The 14,205-nt window shown below is 55.8% G+C and overlaps 1 protein-coding gene across 1 annotated transcript; it reads right to left on the minus strand.

Moving 5' to 3' along the window:
* Positions 1-2,074: 2,074 nt before the first annotated feature.
* Positions 2,075-10,808, minus strand: Cbx4 (chromobox 4). Its single transcript, XM_021177758.2, has 5 exons — positions 10,518-10,808; positions 10,327-10,370; positions 9,122-9,187; positions 7,065-7,131; positions 2,075-6,849 (listed from the first exon to the last, which is right to left on the minus strand). Exons 1-5 carry the CDS (start codon positions 10,584-10,586, stop codon positions 5,440-5,442), a joined length of 1,656 nt encoding a protein of 551 aa, XP_021033417.1. The 5' UTR covers positions 10,587-10,808; the 3' UTR covers positions 2,075-5,439.
* Between the last annotated feature and the right edge of the window lie 3,397 nt (positions 10,809-14,205).

Below are 14,205 nucleotides of genomic sequence, written 5' to 3' on the forward strand. Positions count from 1 at the left end.
AACCTGTGGGTCTCAACCCCCTTGAAGGTCATATGACCCTTTTACAAAGGTCACCTAAGACCACTGGAGAACGTAGATACACACACATTATGATTCATAACAGTAACAAAAATCACATGAGGTAGCAACAAAAAACAGTTTTCTGGTTGGGGGGGGGTCATCACAACATTAGGAACTGTATCAAAGGGTGGAAGCTTTAAGAAGGTTGAGAACCACTGCCCAAGGGCACGTGCAGCTGACAGTGAGTATCGGGCAGAGGCGACAGTTGACAGTGAATGGTGAAGATCTAAGGTGTTCCTCAAGCAGGTGCCATGCTGGAAAGATCTACAGCTCCAGAGAGGCGACAGGGCCTGCTCCTGCCTCTGAAGCACCCACTGGCAGACTCTGGGAGACGGGGAACACGACTCTGGAGAGTCAGAGGTGCGACTTGCTGACTCTTGCCCTCTACCTGGCTCTTTGACTTAGCACAGGTTAGCCACTGTGCCTTCATATTACCACCTGCAAAGCAGCAACAGGACCCATGTCACGGAGACGGGGGGGGGGGCGGGGGGGAAAGCTGGCACCATAACCCACTTAAAAGCTACCGATATTAACTTATCATTTACTGTGAAGAAAAACCACAGCAATAGGTAGGGGAGGGGTAGGTTTCTGAACCAGGGGCCACAGGAAGTAGACACTTGTATCCAAGAATAACAGTCTTCAATAACAATTTCCTCTTTAAAATCTTCACCTCAGATACCCAGCAAGCACAGTCATAGGACCACAGGATCCACTCCAAACACTTGCGATTTCAGCTTTGTTCTAGGACACTACGAGGCCCTCATCCTAACTCTGCAGCCCCAGCATTGCTCCCAGGCAACCAGAGGACTGAGACCCCCTGGACATCAGCATTCCATGCTGAAGGGACTGAGGACAATTGGCTTAGAGGAGAGGTGGCCTCGGACAACAGTGGCGGAGAGCTGGACATGTCTATTCAATCTGTCACTTGGTCAAGCCAGCACTGTGGGCCAGAAGCTGTGGACAGACTTTGCACTTGACATGAGGTGTTTAATTGTTCTCCAGCAAAAAGTGATCTGAGTGTTTAACCTAAGGTAGGGATATTCCAAAATGCTCAAGGCCGCCTCCTGATGTAGTTTATCGGCTCCTTCAACGGCTCTGCCTTCAAGATGACCATGAAGACGCATAGGAAGGTGAACAGTTTGGGGCAAAGACAGGAGGCACTGCAGCCAGAGCTTTTCTGTTTTCTTGAATGTCTTAGAGGCGTGCTGACAAAGGCCAAGTCTCAAATCTGGCCTTCCTTCTTTGTCTCAGAGTGTCACAAGCTCAGAGAATTCCCACTCCACCCCCACACCCCCCGCCCAATCTCAGGCAAGGGCCCCGTGCCACCCAACCACCTTTCCATGCCACTCGACTCGAAGTCATTTCTGTAACTACCTTTACAGGGCTGGTGGTTTACAGGCCCTCTGTGATTTTCTATTGAGATGTCTCCGTAGGGGCAGACAGGGTGACAGTTTGGGACTAAAACAGTTTCCAGACCAAATCTAGGGTACCCAGCTAAATTTCATTTTCACTTAAAATAGTGCCAAATCTGCCTTTGCTTTAGAAGTTTGTCTCAAATGTTCCCTGGGACATACGTATATGCTAAATATGATTCATTCTAGGGCTGAGGATGTAGAGTACAGTCTAGTATGCAAGAAGCCCCAGGTTTGGTTTCCAGCACTGCCTAAAACCAGCCATGATGGGGCATGCCTGTGATCTCAGCTTTCTTGAGGTAGAAGGAGAGGAACAGAATTTCAGAGTCATCCCATCCTCTGCCATATATACATCATATACATCTGCCATATATACACATACACACATATATAATACACATACACATATGAAATGTATATATTATTGCACTTGTAAGTACCAACTGCTCTTTTAGAGGACCAGGTTTGGATCCCAGCACCCACATGGCAGCTTGCAACTTCAATTCTTATATCCTCTTCTGATCTCTGCAGGCACCAGGTCCAAAAGTGGTGTGCATATATGCATACAGGCAAAACACTCATACCCATATAAGAAAAAGAAATCAACCTTTAAAGTACTTATTTATTTATAAGCATTTACATGCATATGCTAGTGATTGATTTATATGCCTACGCTATCCAAATTGAGCTAAGAACCCTAAATTCTTATTTGTTTGGCCTGACAACTCTAGACCCACACCATGCTGCATCTGTGGGACAATCCCAACAAATGACACCAACTGTGGTGTCCAAGACTGTGGGATAAACTTGGATCTTCTGGAACTAAGCTGAGACAGTCAGGGCAGACTACTGGTTGACCAGAGCTGTAGTCAAGCCGGCTCCGGACAGGAGGCTTCAAAAATAACCCCGGGGCCTTTGAACTCCTAGCTCTGGCCTCTGTGTCTGAGGCTTAAGCATGTAAGAACGGGTTGGGTTCATTCTGATGGGGGGAAAGAAGCCATTTGGATGGTGTGGGTATGTGTAGAAATGCAGAGCCTTCCTTTTCGCCCTTGAATCTGAACTCTCTTCTTCAAAGAGAGAGTTTGTGACCAGCTGTTTATAAAGTGCTGGTCAGAGACCACCCACACCAGGAGAGCTGGGCCTTCTGAACCCTTTCTGCCCAAGGGCCCCTTGAAGGAGGAAGTCTGTTTCTATCCCTTAGACTGGTCCTCTGAGGCCAGCACCAAGGGCTGAGAGGGCAGAGTCCTGGGGAGCCTCTGCAGGATTGGGACCAGCCAGTTTGGTTCCAGAATCAAGACAAGAACTAGGGAATGCCCATTAAGACCTCAGACCTGTGTCACAGAGAGCTGGCCTACTTGGGGACTAAATAAGCCACAATGCTCATGGGACATCAAAGGAATACAGTAAATGGCAAGCCCTTGTCCCCTTGGGGACAGATGGGGGTCTTGACGACCAGGCTGGGCACCTTATCTGCTCCCTTAGATCTCGGCCCTCTATTTACCCTCTGACTGGGGCACCCCACTCCACAGGCCCTGCACCCATACCCAGCTTTCAAGGAGTCATGGCACCTGTAGACCAGGCTTTTCCAGGAAGACTAGTGAACTAGGAGCCATCCAGGAGAGCCATCTTCCGCCTCTTCGATTCTCTTCCCCAAGCTTGGCAGAAAAGGGGCCACCTCAGGGGCCAGACCTACTGCCAAGGCTCCACCTCTGGGTCTGATCAGCAGCATTCGGGAGTTTTCAGTTCTCATGAACTGGAAAAGCAGGGGCTGAGGTTCCTGCCTGGCACGGGCCTTTGTGCACCAGCCAGTGAAGGACAGGCCCAATTCTAGCGCTAAGCAGGCCGGTAGCCAGAAGCAAGTTCAGCCTCCTCCACTCACAGGGTGGCAAAGGGCGTTCATTACACAGAGGGGGAGGGGTGTTTAACTCACTCTGAAGGGGGCTCCCGGGGATGGGGTAGTGGGAGGGACGATTCACAAAAGCCGGGGCTACAAACTCCCAAAGGCTTTTTCAAAAAAGCGGTTCCCTTCCCTCCTCCCCTCCCCCGCCCCGCGCCCCTCCCCCAGTCCCAGCGGCTGATGGCCTGCAGCCAAAACTGGCCACTCCGTGCATCGAGCCTCCCGCCCTCTAGGCCTTCCTCTCCATCTCTTCCCCAGCCTTCCCAACTCTGCCCCTCAACTACCTCAGCACCCCCTGCCACACACACACACACACAAACACACACTCCAAACCACGCTGTCATCTTCTGCCCTGGTGTCACTCTAGGCTCGACCCTCGGTCCGAACTGAGGCTTTGCCAGCCGGGAGAATCCTGAAGCTCACGAGATTCCCCAGGCCGGAGGCCCCAGGGCTTGTTTAGCCACTGAACCAGGAGGAAGATCGCTGTGTCTGCAGAAAGCTGGCCGCTGGTGGTGGCTTCCTGGGCCGACAAGCCGCACCCCTAGCCTAGGGGCCATTAACCCCTTTCTTCCCTTCTCCAGCCACACCTAGCACCTCCTAGTCGCCACCAAGGGGATGGGCAACCAGTGCCAGCCCACGCAGCTAAGGAAGAGAGGGTGGCAGGCCAGACTCAGCGCCCTGTCGCCCCCTCCCAAATCATCCAGTAGAAGGCCCTCGGTCCCCAACACAGCAGTTCACTTGCTCCAGCCCTGGCCTTTGGCCTGGTGGTTTCCGGGGAGAGAGCCTGGCAGAGAAAGGACTTCCTCTGCTTCCTTGGAGGAGCGCTGCCGACAGTGTCAGCGCGGGACAGCCCCCAAAGAGTTGGGGTCTACTCCACTTGTATCCTGGCCCACAGAAGGGAGGGCTGAGGAACGTTCTAGGGCTTGGCTTGAGGGGCGGGGCAAGGCCACCAGCCTAAGAGTCAGGATCCAGGAAGTGGGGGTGCAGCGCCCCCATTTCTCCCCCCTCTACAACCCAGAAATTACTGGGTTTGCCAGCTACGTGGGCATCACCAGCCAGAAAGCCCCGGGGACTAGGGCGACTCTGATACATTCCCCCCACTCCACTCTTCCAGGCTAGCACCTCTCGACTTTCCCACACTGAGTCACCTTCCAATGAAGGAGCCGCTCTAGAGACACCAGACCCCATAGGCTTGGCAGACCCCACAGGCTTGGCTTGTGCAAAGACTTAGCTTTAGAGACAGTCTTTTTCCATGTGACCTTGGCGGAAGTGGAGTGAGAGAGGGTCCGTCCTCCTTCCCCCTGGAGCTAATCTTGGACACTGAATTGCACCTTCAACATCTCCATTTAATATTTACATTCAAGCAGGTAATAATTGGAAGCTTATAGTTCAGACATTTCTATAGCAGCAGGTTCTAGAGAGCTCTTTAGCCTTTTAACAAACTTTTTTTTTTTTTGCACATAGAAACAACACACCCATGTGTACAGTATCAAAAAATATATACCAAGGTTACTGGTGTCGCAGTTCCTGGAGAAGGGGAAATAAAATCAAAATACTGAATGAAGGGGAAAGAAAAGGCCAACTTAAAATAGTCTGTCTGATATAGAATATAACATGATCTAGAGGAAACTCCATAAATCTAGGTTTTTATATTTCAATATATAAATACCTACAAATAAATATATATATATATGTATATATATATCAGCCCTAAGGGGGATAGTCGGGCCTTCTGAGCTCAAACAATACATTTCAAGAATAACACCACGTACAAACCGGAGTAGAGTCAGCACTTGACAGTTAGCACGGTTAAAATATAATACTATAGCTCTGAGACCGCCTCGGGGCTGCGGGGTCAGTTCTGGTGGTCCACAGGGAAGGCTCAGGTCTCCTATAGGGAAGGGGACGTGGCGGTGAGACCGCAGGCACCACGTGGAAGGAGACAGTGAGAGGTGGACAACTCAACCGGGATCCCAGGGAGTGAGCAAGGGCCTGGCCACCGCGACTGGGGCGTTTTCTCCTTGGGAACCTCTGTAGGTGCTGAGTCCCAGTGGGCGCGATTCCTTCCCACTACACGGTCACGTATTCCTTGAAAGTGACGGTAAGGCAGTTTGCCGTGACGTCAGTGATAATTATATTCCCAAAGAAGGGCTTGAACTCACTCAGGGGCTCCACTGGCTCCTCCTGGGCCTCAGCGGGAGGTTTCTCCGAGGCGGTGGCCGGCGCCACCACTGCCGCCACCGCCGGAGCCTCGGGCTTCACCTGGAGGGTGCTGGGCGGTTCCCCGGCATCGCTGCGCATCTTGACACAGCGCAAGTCTATGGGTTCATCCAGGTCTGAGTCCAAAAGGATGACCTCGGGCTGTGGCAGAGAGGCCGCGGTGGGGGATACGTTGGCAGGGTGCTCGGAGACGGGGCTGCCCCCCAGGCAGGTCGGCGTGCTAATGCTGCGGGCGGTCAACCGCTTCTTACAGGGCTCACGCTCGCCATGGGTCTCGGAGAGGCAGCGCTTGCGCGCATGGGAGAGGTTCAGGCCCACCGTATGGTGGTGGTGGTGATGGTGGTGGTGATGGTGGTGGTGGGCGGGCGGGTGTGAGCTCCTGGCTGGGTCCCAGGCCAGCAGGTCTGGCTTGGTGGTGAGCTGTAGGGGTTGCTCACCAAAGGCCTCCTTGGTCGGGGAGAGCTTTCTAGACCCTAGGTCCTGGGGCTGAGCGTCCCCCGACACCAGAGCCTCCTCCTCCCTGCGTTTGCAGGGCACTTCGGCTTTCTTCTCCTCAGAAGCACCGGCTGCCTTTTTAAAAGTCCTGTCGCTCTGGGGATGGCGCTCCTCGGCAGCACGTTTCTTATGGCTGGGGGAGCGCGCCTCGCCCTCGCCGGCCTCGCCCGACTTGATTTTCACTGCTTGCATGCCGTTCTCCATGTACTTGCTCATAACGATCACGATGCGCCCGTTCTTGTTCTTGTTCTTGACAATTTTCATCTTGCCCCCAATACCGTTACCGGTCACTGCCTCCTTAGGGGCTGGTGTCATACCATTGGGGGGGCCCTTTTCCGAGCCCTTGCCTGGAGCTCCTGCCCCTCCCCCCAAGGGCTTCACGGCTCCGAGGTAGCCTTTGGCTGCAGCTCCGTGGGCCCACTTGTCAGGAGGGTGGCTCTTGGTGCCCAGGTCTGGGCAGGTGGGGCTGGGTGCCTCCTTGTGGCCGCCCTGGTACTGCAGGTCGTACATTTTGGGGTCTGGCTGGTAGGGGTGGTGCTTTTTGCTATTTAGCTGATAATAATACTTGCCGCTCTTCCCCGGCGGGGGCGGCTTACCGGACCTCTCCTTGCTATGTGGTTGGTACTGATGGTGCTTCTTGCTGTTGAGCTCATACTGGTGCCCCTGGCCCTTGCCCTGTGTGCCCAACTCCAGCTTGGCACGGTTGTCAGCGGAGGAGTCTTGAAGCCCAGTCAGGACATTGGAGCGTCGGGCAAAGGTGGGCACCTAAGGAGGAGAAAAAAGGGGAAAGGTTGGCCCTATGGCAGGCCGGGAACATCGGGAATACTCCAGCTCCCACGGGTGGAGGTTGCATCATAGGGGGTGGGGCCAGAACTTCTAGTGCAATTGGGGTGCTCCCCCGGGGAACTATAAGTAGTTTGGGAAGCAATGTTTAGGGAAGGGCTCGTGCTGGGATCCTGGGACCAGCTCAAAGTATTCACCTGCACCACCAGCGGTTTGGGCTTGGGCCCTCTCTTGCGATATCCCATCAGCTGCTCCTGCCTTTCCCTGGGGGAGGGAACAGAGCCGCAAGGTTAGGGTTGTTCTCAGGTTTCCATAAGGTCAGTAGCACCCTGCTCTCCGACCCTCCTTCCTTTTGCTACAGAAAGGTAGGGATCGGCTGGAGGCAAAAGATGGCCTACGTCTGCTGGGGACCTTTATGAACTTCCTCATAACACTCCAGCTGCTGAGGAAGGGGTCCCCCCATGTGACACTTAGATGTAAACTTGCTCCTCCCTCCCTTCCCCCACCTGCTGCAACACTGTATCGGTGTCCAGAAGATCGCTGCTTGGCCCTGACCGCACTGAGCACAGCTTTGGGCCTGTGGCTCTACAGACAGTGTACTGGGTTTAGGAATTCAGGAAACAACAGGAGGTGCAAGCTGACCTCGGGACCCTTCCTGATCAGAAGCATGGATACTAACTACCTCATTAAGATTCAGATAAAGAGAGCCAAGGTTGAAAGGGAGGACTCCTTTTCTTAACAGGCCAGGCATCAAACGGAAGGACTGAGCCCTTGTTTACATAGCGGCAAATAAGCCAATTAGGGGTTGGGGATGGGGACTACCTCTGAAGCTAGCTAGGGTCTAGCCAGGTTCTCAGCCACCTGGTGAACCAGAAGTGGCACTACCCCACCCCCCAGCCAGTGGGTGGGACGGCTACCCAAAGCACCGCCTCCTCAGAGGAGCGAGATCCTTTCTACTCGGATTTCCAAATTAATAAAGTTCAAGGGTAAGGGTGCCTTGATCACCACCAGCAAACTTCGCTTGCTCTGGCCACCCAAAGAGCGACTGATTGGCCCTGCCCAGCCCTCCATGAGCCAGTCTCCCGAGGTTGTCAAATTCTGGATCGGAGACTCAGTCTCCAGCTACACCCCACCCCAAAGCCCCTGAGTCAACCCGGAGGAGTTCTGCCATGCCCTGGGGCCGGGTTGGGGTCTGATTCCAAAGTTGCATGGCATTGCAACAGCCTGGATTATAATTCTTCGGGGACCCATTATGCAACATGGCATCAGCCGCTGACATGGTTACAGCGTGGAGAAATCCCAGGTGAAGTCGGTGGGAGCAAGTTCCCTGCCCTACACCCCCGGTGTTCTGAGAAAGCAACTTTAGCTTTCAGGGTCTAGAGTTTACAGTTTTAGTGGCAAATGCTCCACAGGAAATACTTCAAAATAAAAGAGGGATGGAAGGCTGGGGTTGGCGTGGCTCTGAGGACTCCTCCCCCTCCCCCACGCCCTTCCCCCCCCCTCTACGAAACAGCGAACCACAGCCACCAGTGGTGAATCCAGCTGCAGCAGCTGCATCGTGGCAAGCATCTGTTTGCAGGAGGATGGGCACCCCACAACCACCAGGCAGCGTTCACTCATGCCCTCGGGCCAACCTTCCGCCGATCTGATAGAGCAATTTACCCCACAAAATACAGCAGCGAAGGTTGTGAGGTGCTCAGGCTCCGGACAGCATCTATTCACTGCCCCCCAGCCCCTCCCCCCGGGGGTTGGGGGCATAAGGCCTTGTCAACTTTTATCCGGCTGTCAAAAGGTTAAGTTCAGTTCCATGACGTTCGGGGCGGTTTCACAATGCCAGCTCCTTCAGAGCTGCCCCGCGAGGTGCCCGTGCCAAGCCAGCAGTGGCTGCAGAAAGTAACACCTAGGCTCTGGGGGTGGGGCTCCAAGGTTGCCAAGGGAGGGGGCCACGGGGATTCAGGTACAGTATTCCTAGGCAGATCCAGGGTCATCCCCACGTAGTCTTCCAGCAGTTTCCCAAAACACAAGCCTACCTTCCCCAGCCCTACCCTGCCCCCACTCCCAAGCTGCAGCAACCGCCAAGGACATTGGTTAGAGAAGCCCAGGCCACAGCCTTGCCCATCCGGATTTGTTGGGGGTGGGGCTCCTGCCTGCCCCCTCCCACCCCTTCCCCTTTTCCCACTGCTGCAAGCAGTCATCCATCCCCTATGGCCCACCTATGTATGGCCAGGGCAGCAGGCTGCTAGGAGATGCTCACCTGTTCTGGAAGGCGATCAGCAGACGGGGATCCAAGATGTTCTCCTCTGGTTCCCACGTGTTATATCTTGCAAGTGAAAAAGGAACAGGACGGGGGAGGGGGAGGGCAGAGTGTAAGAAAAAAAAAAAGGCCAGGTTGGGAATGACATAAGGCCCTATGTGGCTTCCTGAATCAAAAGCTGTGGATGTGGAGGGTAGACAGTAGGTTTCTTAAGGCCTAACACGGCCCTTGATTACCCCTCAAGTTAAAATAAACACACAAGGGCAGGAGGAAAGGAGGGGGTGAAGAAAACGAAACTAGCAGTTTATTTTGCAGTCGTCAAGAATTTTAAGCATGTTACTGTGACGTGTTCCAAGGCCACTTTCCTCTCCAGAAACCCTTCGTGCAAAGCAGCCCAAAAGCAAAGTCGCAGTCCCCCTCCCTTCCCCAGCCCAAGTCTCCAGTAGGGCTTCAGCTGGTCTGCATTGGACCCCTAATCCGGTAACTCACAGCTCAGCGCCCCCCCTCAAGGCCCAGGAGACCGCTGTCACTGGCAAGCAAACCCCAAATACTCAGCAGTACAAAAATATGCCTCTCTTTCCCTCTCTCTCTCCCTCTCCGAGAGTGAGTGTGTGAGTGTGTGTGTGTGTGCCTGCGCCTGTCTCCATCCGGTGCCTTCGCATTTCAAATTAAAAAAAAAAAATTCCCCATCGAAAGAGCTGCAGTGACAGTTCCCAACATTTTCTGTCTTTTTTCTTCCCTACCCTGCACCATCAGGAGGGAGGACGCATACAATTGCATTTTCGTCGCTTTTAAAAAAAATTTTTTTTTTTTTTTTTTTTTTTTTTTTGGTTTTGCAATATGGAGCCGTTCGGTGGAGGGAAAGGGGAAAGGAGCCATTTTCTGCTGCACATCAGTCAGTGCCTGCGCCCTCCCTCCCTCCGCCGGCCTCCCGGGCTCGGCCCCGCGTCTCTCCAGCTCCTCCGGCTCCTTTTAGCGCATAAATTAGTGATGGCATTTCCCGGAGAGCGGAGCACAACACAGGGCGCCCGGCTCGGGCTCGGCTGCTCCGCTTCCCAGTGCCTGCCACCGACTTCCCCACCCCCTCCTCTCTCCACCCCACCTCCACCCCGCCTCCCGTCCGCTCCCCCACCACCCCACCAGCTCCACGGGTCCGCCGGCCAGGGCGCTTGGTGCCGAGGCACCCGGCCCCCGCCGCCACTTACTTGGGGGACCAGCCTCTCCATTTCACCAGATACTCCACTCTGCCCTGTAGGGGGGAAGAGACAGCACTCCATCAGCTTCCGCGGGATCCCCGGCTCCGGCCCGCAGCCTCCCCACCCCCTCCGCGCCTCTCGCTCGCTGCTCCCGCCGCCGCTCCCGCGCCTCGGCGCCGCCACCCGCGCGCCACCCCTACCTTGCGGATCCGCTTCTTTTCGATGCTCTCCACCGCGAAGACGTGCTCGCCAACAGCTGGCAGCTCCATGGCCGAACCTGAGCGCGCAGGGGCGCAAGCGGCCGGCGCGGCTGCAGACACAGCTAGCTCCCGCCGGCGCCCCGATACGATCCTGCGCGTGGACCTCGCCACGCGCCGGGTCCCCGCCGCCGCCACTCGCCCCTCAACAGCCTGGCCGCCGCCGCCGCCGCCGCTGCCTGCAACCGCCGGCTCTCAGCTCGCGCTCGCTCGCTCGCTCGCTCGCTTGCTCAGACAACTGAGCCCGGGCCGCCGCGGCACGAGAACTCATGCAAATCCCGGACGTCAGCGGGCGGGGCCTCGCAGGGCCCAGCTCGGCGTCAGGAGGCGGGACGCGCCTCGGATTGGCGCAGCCCGGCCTACCGGAGGCCCCCGGTCTGGGCGGCAGGGAAGGGGGAGGGCGCGGGAGGAGGCTGGGGAGGAGGAGGGCGCGGGGAGGTGCAGGGGAGGGATCTGAGAGCCGGGAAAGTGAGCTGGGGCCGCGGAATAGAGGTGTGTCTGCCTAGGCGGCCAGGGTGGGCACCTCGACCGGGCCCACTCTGATCCGCAGCCGGACACTTGGGACTCTCCCGTCCCCACCCTTGGCCTCTGTTTCTGCTTGTGCAAGGCCCGGGGATCCCTGCTGGGGGCCACGGAAGCACCCGCTACACTTTACAGTTGCTCCCAACTACATCTGTCAGCAGAGCTCTGGAAGCACAGGGGACTCTCCGGCAGGGGGCGGAATGGAGGCGGGGGCAGTTTAGGCCCCCACCCTCGGTGCCCACCGCCCCGCCCCGCCAGGCTCACGGCATTTAGGCCGCGAGGTGGGGAGAGAAAGAGCCAGAAGACTGAGGACTTGGGCAAGTGGAGGAGCACGGAGAGGCGAAGACAGGGACAAAGGAACAGCTGGCCAAGGGGCATTTAGCACTCAAGAACCTCAGCAGAAAGGGGCTCTGAATCCGATGCCACCCAAGATTCTGAACGGCTTCTAATTTACACTTGGCTCACTCATTCGTGGGGAAGGGGCAGTTTCTAAGCAAGGCCTTTTGCTTAGTCTGAGATGCGGGAGAACAGAAAGAGAGAGAGAGAGAGAATAATAATATGGGGGTGAATGAGTCTGACTGGGGGTCCAAGAGGACTTCGTGGGGCTTCATGGAAGAGCCTCAAAAGTAAGAGTGGGGAGGACCAAATAGATGTTGAGGCCGAGGGGTGGTGGATGAGTGGGCTGCGAGAAGGGGAGGGGAAATGCCATAGCCAGGGAGCCACATTTTCTTCCTGAATTCCCGTCCTCTGGTCTCTGACAGGCAAGCCCTGCTGCCGCGGCCTTTGGAGCCCTGGAGTGTGAAGTTTAGCACCTCGGAGCCGGCCAGCCCCGCACGTTCAGGGGTATTCAGCGCCAGCGTCCGGCTGGGGGAGCTGCTGCGCCAGACGCGGCCTTCCGAGGGCGCCACAGTGGGCCTGGGAGATCCGTGGGGTCGCAGTGGGTAGACTTGACAGAGAACATGCCATTCTAAGTGGGAGGGTAAGGGTGTGCCTTGTCTGTGGTGCGTCCGGGGCCCCAGCTCAGGGCTCCTGAAGAACATGGAGCAGGAAGCTTGCGCAATCCCTTGGCTGAGCGTCCACAGAGACAGAAAAAGCGCAAAAGAGGAGAGTGGGTCGAGGGAGGGGGAGGGCAAGGAGCCGTCCGGGTCTCTGTCCCTGCTTTTATTGCGTCTCAGAATGCCTGGTGAGAACTACGCTGTGATGACTTGCGAAGGGCCAGGTGCAGAAGTGAACCCCCAAAAGCCTGCCAGGGCTTGTGTTTTCCCAGGCATCCAGTAAAAGTCTTCAGACGGTTAGTTTGAAGTTGCACACACACGCTGACTCCACGCACCTCCACTTTGCAACACTGTGGCTTCCGCTGTTGCTTAGCGGCAGCTCTCTCGGAATTTACTCCTTAGAGTGTTGAGGTGGAGGGGGTCCTTTTCTGGAGACAAGAGAGTGTGTAACGGCTGGTCTCTAACTATCATAAGGCCCAAATCTAAGAGTCTCCAAGAAGGGGAGAATCGCAAGATGGGATGTGGGTGACTACCATCACCCCAACTCTTGGGGCTGGAGGGGCACTAGAAAAGGGCCACCCCCTACTATATTTGGATGTTTTATACACACACACACACACACACACACACACACACACAAGGTGCCTAACTGTACTCAAGTTGAGAAACTGCTGTGGAACAGTTCAGTCAAAAAGAGAGGGGTCCTCAAGGTCATGGGGTGAAGATCTGTCGTCCAACAGCACCCACTCACCCTCAGCCGCTCAGGTCATAGGCACAGCCGGTCATTTAGAAGGTCTGGAGCAACTTTGTGCAGGCCAGTCCCTCAGTCTGGGAAGCTGAGCTTCCCGACAATGCCGGTCTCTTTACTCAAAAATCCCCAGGAAAATCTGTTTACTCTGGGTGTTTCCTGCATTATCCAGAATCCTGGCTCAGGGGAGGGCAGGCAGCCGTTGCAGCCTACCCGCCACCAGGGGCGTTGGGCTGTATAGCAGACAGCTTGGTTCGCTGGGTCCGGGCCCTCAGGGGCCCAGATTTGGACCTCAGGGGCCACTGAAAGGAACTAGGTGCACCGAGCCGAGTTTGCGCAGGAACCACTCCGCAAGCTGGGAAAGGAAAGCTCTCAGTCTCCCGCGCAGAGGATCTTTCCTGGAGTTACATATGATCTAACTAGAGGAACCTCCGGGCTCCCTAACTGCGAAGGGTGCCTCTGGGAATCACCTCAAACACGGAATCCCACCCGCCACTGCCCAGCTCTCCAAAGGCCTTTCTGTGGACAGCTCTGCAGGTGGCCGAAACACAGAAGTAGCCGCCAACGCAGCAACTCTCTTCTCTCAGGCTGTTATTTGTCCTCGTGGAGGGTGGGCAGATGAAGAAAGTGACTTACTCTCAGATCCCTGTCCTAACCTGAAGGCAGGTCCTAGACCAACCCTCTTGTGACAACTACCATAGGAACGGCTCAGACCCACCAGCTCGAAACGGAGGCTGGCAGAAAGCAGGGCAGAAGCCCGGGGGGTGGCCAATGAGGTCACCTGATGTGCCCAAACCTTTCTTAAAAGCCTCCCTTGGGGCGGTCCCTACCTTCCCAACCCCCTGTCTGGGCACCGCCGAGGGAAGCACGGGAGAGACTGACTCCAAACCCGGGATTCCCAAAGCCTTCTACTGGGGCCCCTGTTCTCAACCGGGGATGCCCAGGGGCCCCACGGGAACCTTTATAAGACTCCTTAATCCAGTGCATTTGACACCGCCCCTTTCCAAACAGGGTGACTAGTTCCGTCGGCTCTGATGAGAAACAGAAGCCCTTCAGATGCCCCCACGGGCTGGGGCCCCCAGGGGCCTTCAGGGGCCCCAAGAGAGGAGCGATGTTCCCTCGCCCTGCCGTAGGCTGGGGCTTAGAAAGGCAGGGCAAAGGATCCGATCCCGGAGAGGCTGGGAACTTTTTAATGACCGAAGAGTGGAGAATAGTTACTGAGAACCCAGTCTTGGAACAAGCGTGACCCGTGCCGAAGGGGGAAAATAAACTTCTTAAAGGAGCCGTCTCGGTGAATGGGTTCTCGGTCCACGAGAGATTGCCATCGCCGCCCTCTGACCCCAACTCTGGGCTCTGTTTGGAAAAG

This window comes from Mus caroli, chromosome 11, assembly GCF_900094665.2.
Source record: "Mus caroli chromosome 11, CAROLI_EIJ_v1.1, whole genome shotgun sequence".
NCBI lineage: Eukaryota > Metazoa > Chordata > Mammalia > Rodentia > Muridae > Mus > Mus caroli.

Excerpts from the sequence above, each read along its gene's own strand:
- Cbx4 (XM_021177758.2), bottom strand. The coding sequence starts at position 10,586 with ATGGAGCTGCCAGCTGTTGGCGAGCACGTCTTCGCGGTGGAGAGCATC. Across the intron at positions 10,371-10,517 it reads AAAAGAAGCGGATCCGCAAG|GGCAGAGTGGAGTATCTGGT; the intron begins GTAGGGGTGGCG and ends TCCCCCCTACAG. Across the intron at positions 7,132-9,121 it reads CTGATCGCCTTCCAGAACAG|GGAAAGGCAGGAGCAGCTGA; the intron begins GTGAGCATCTCC and ends TCCCTCCCCCAG.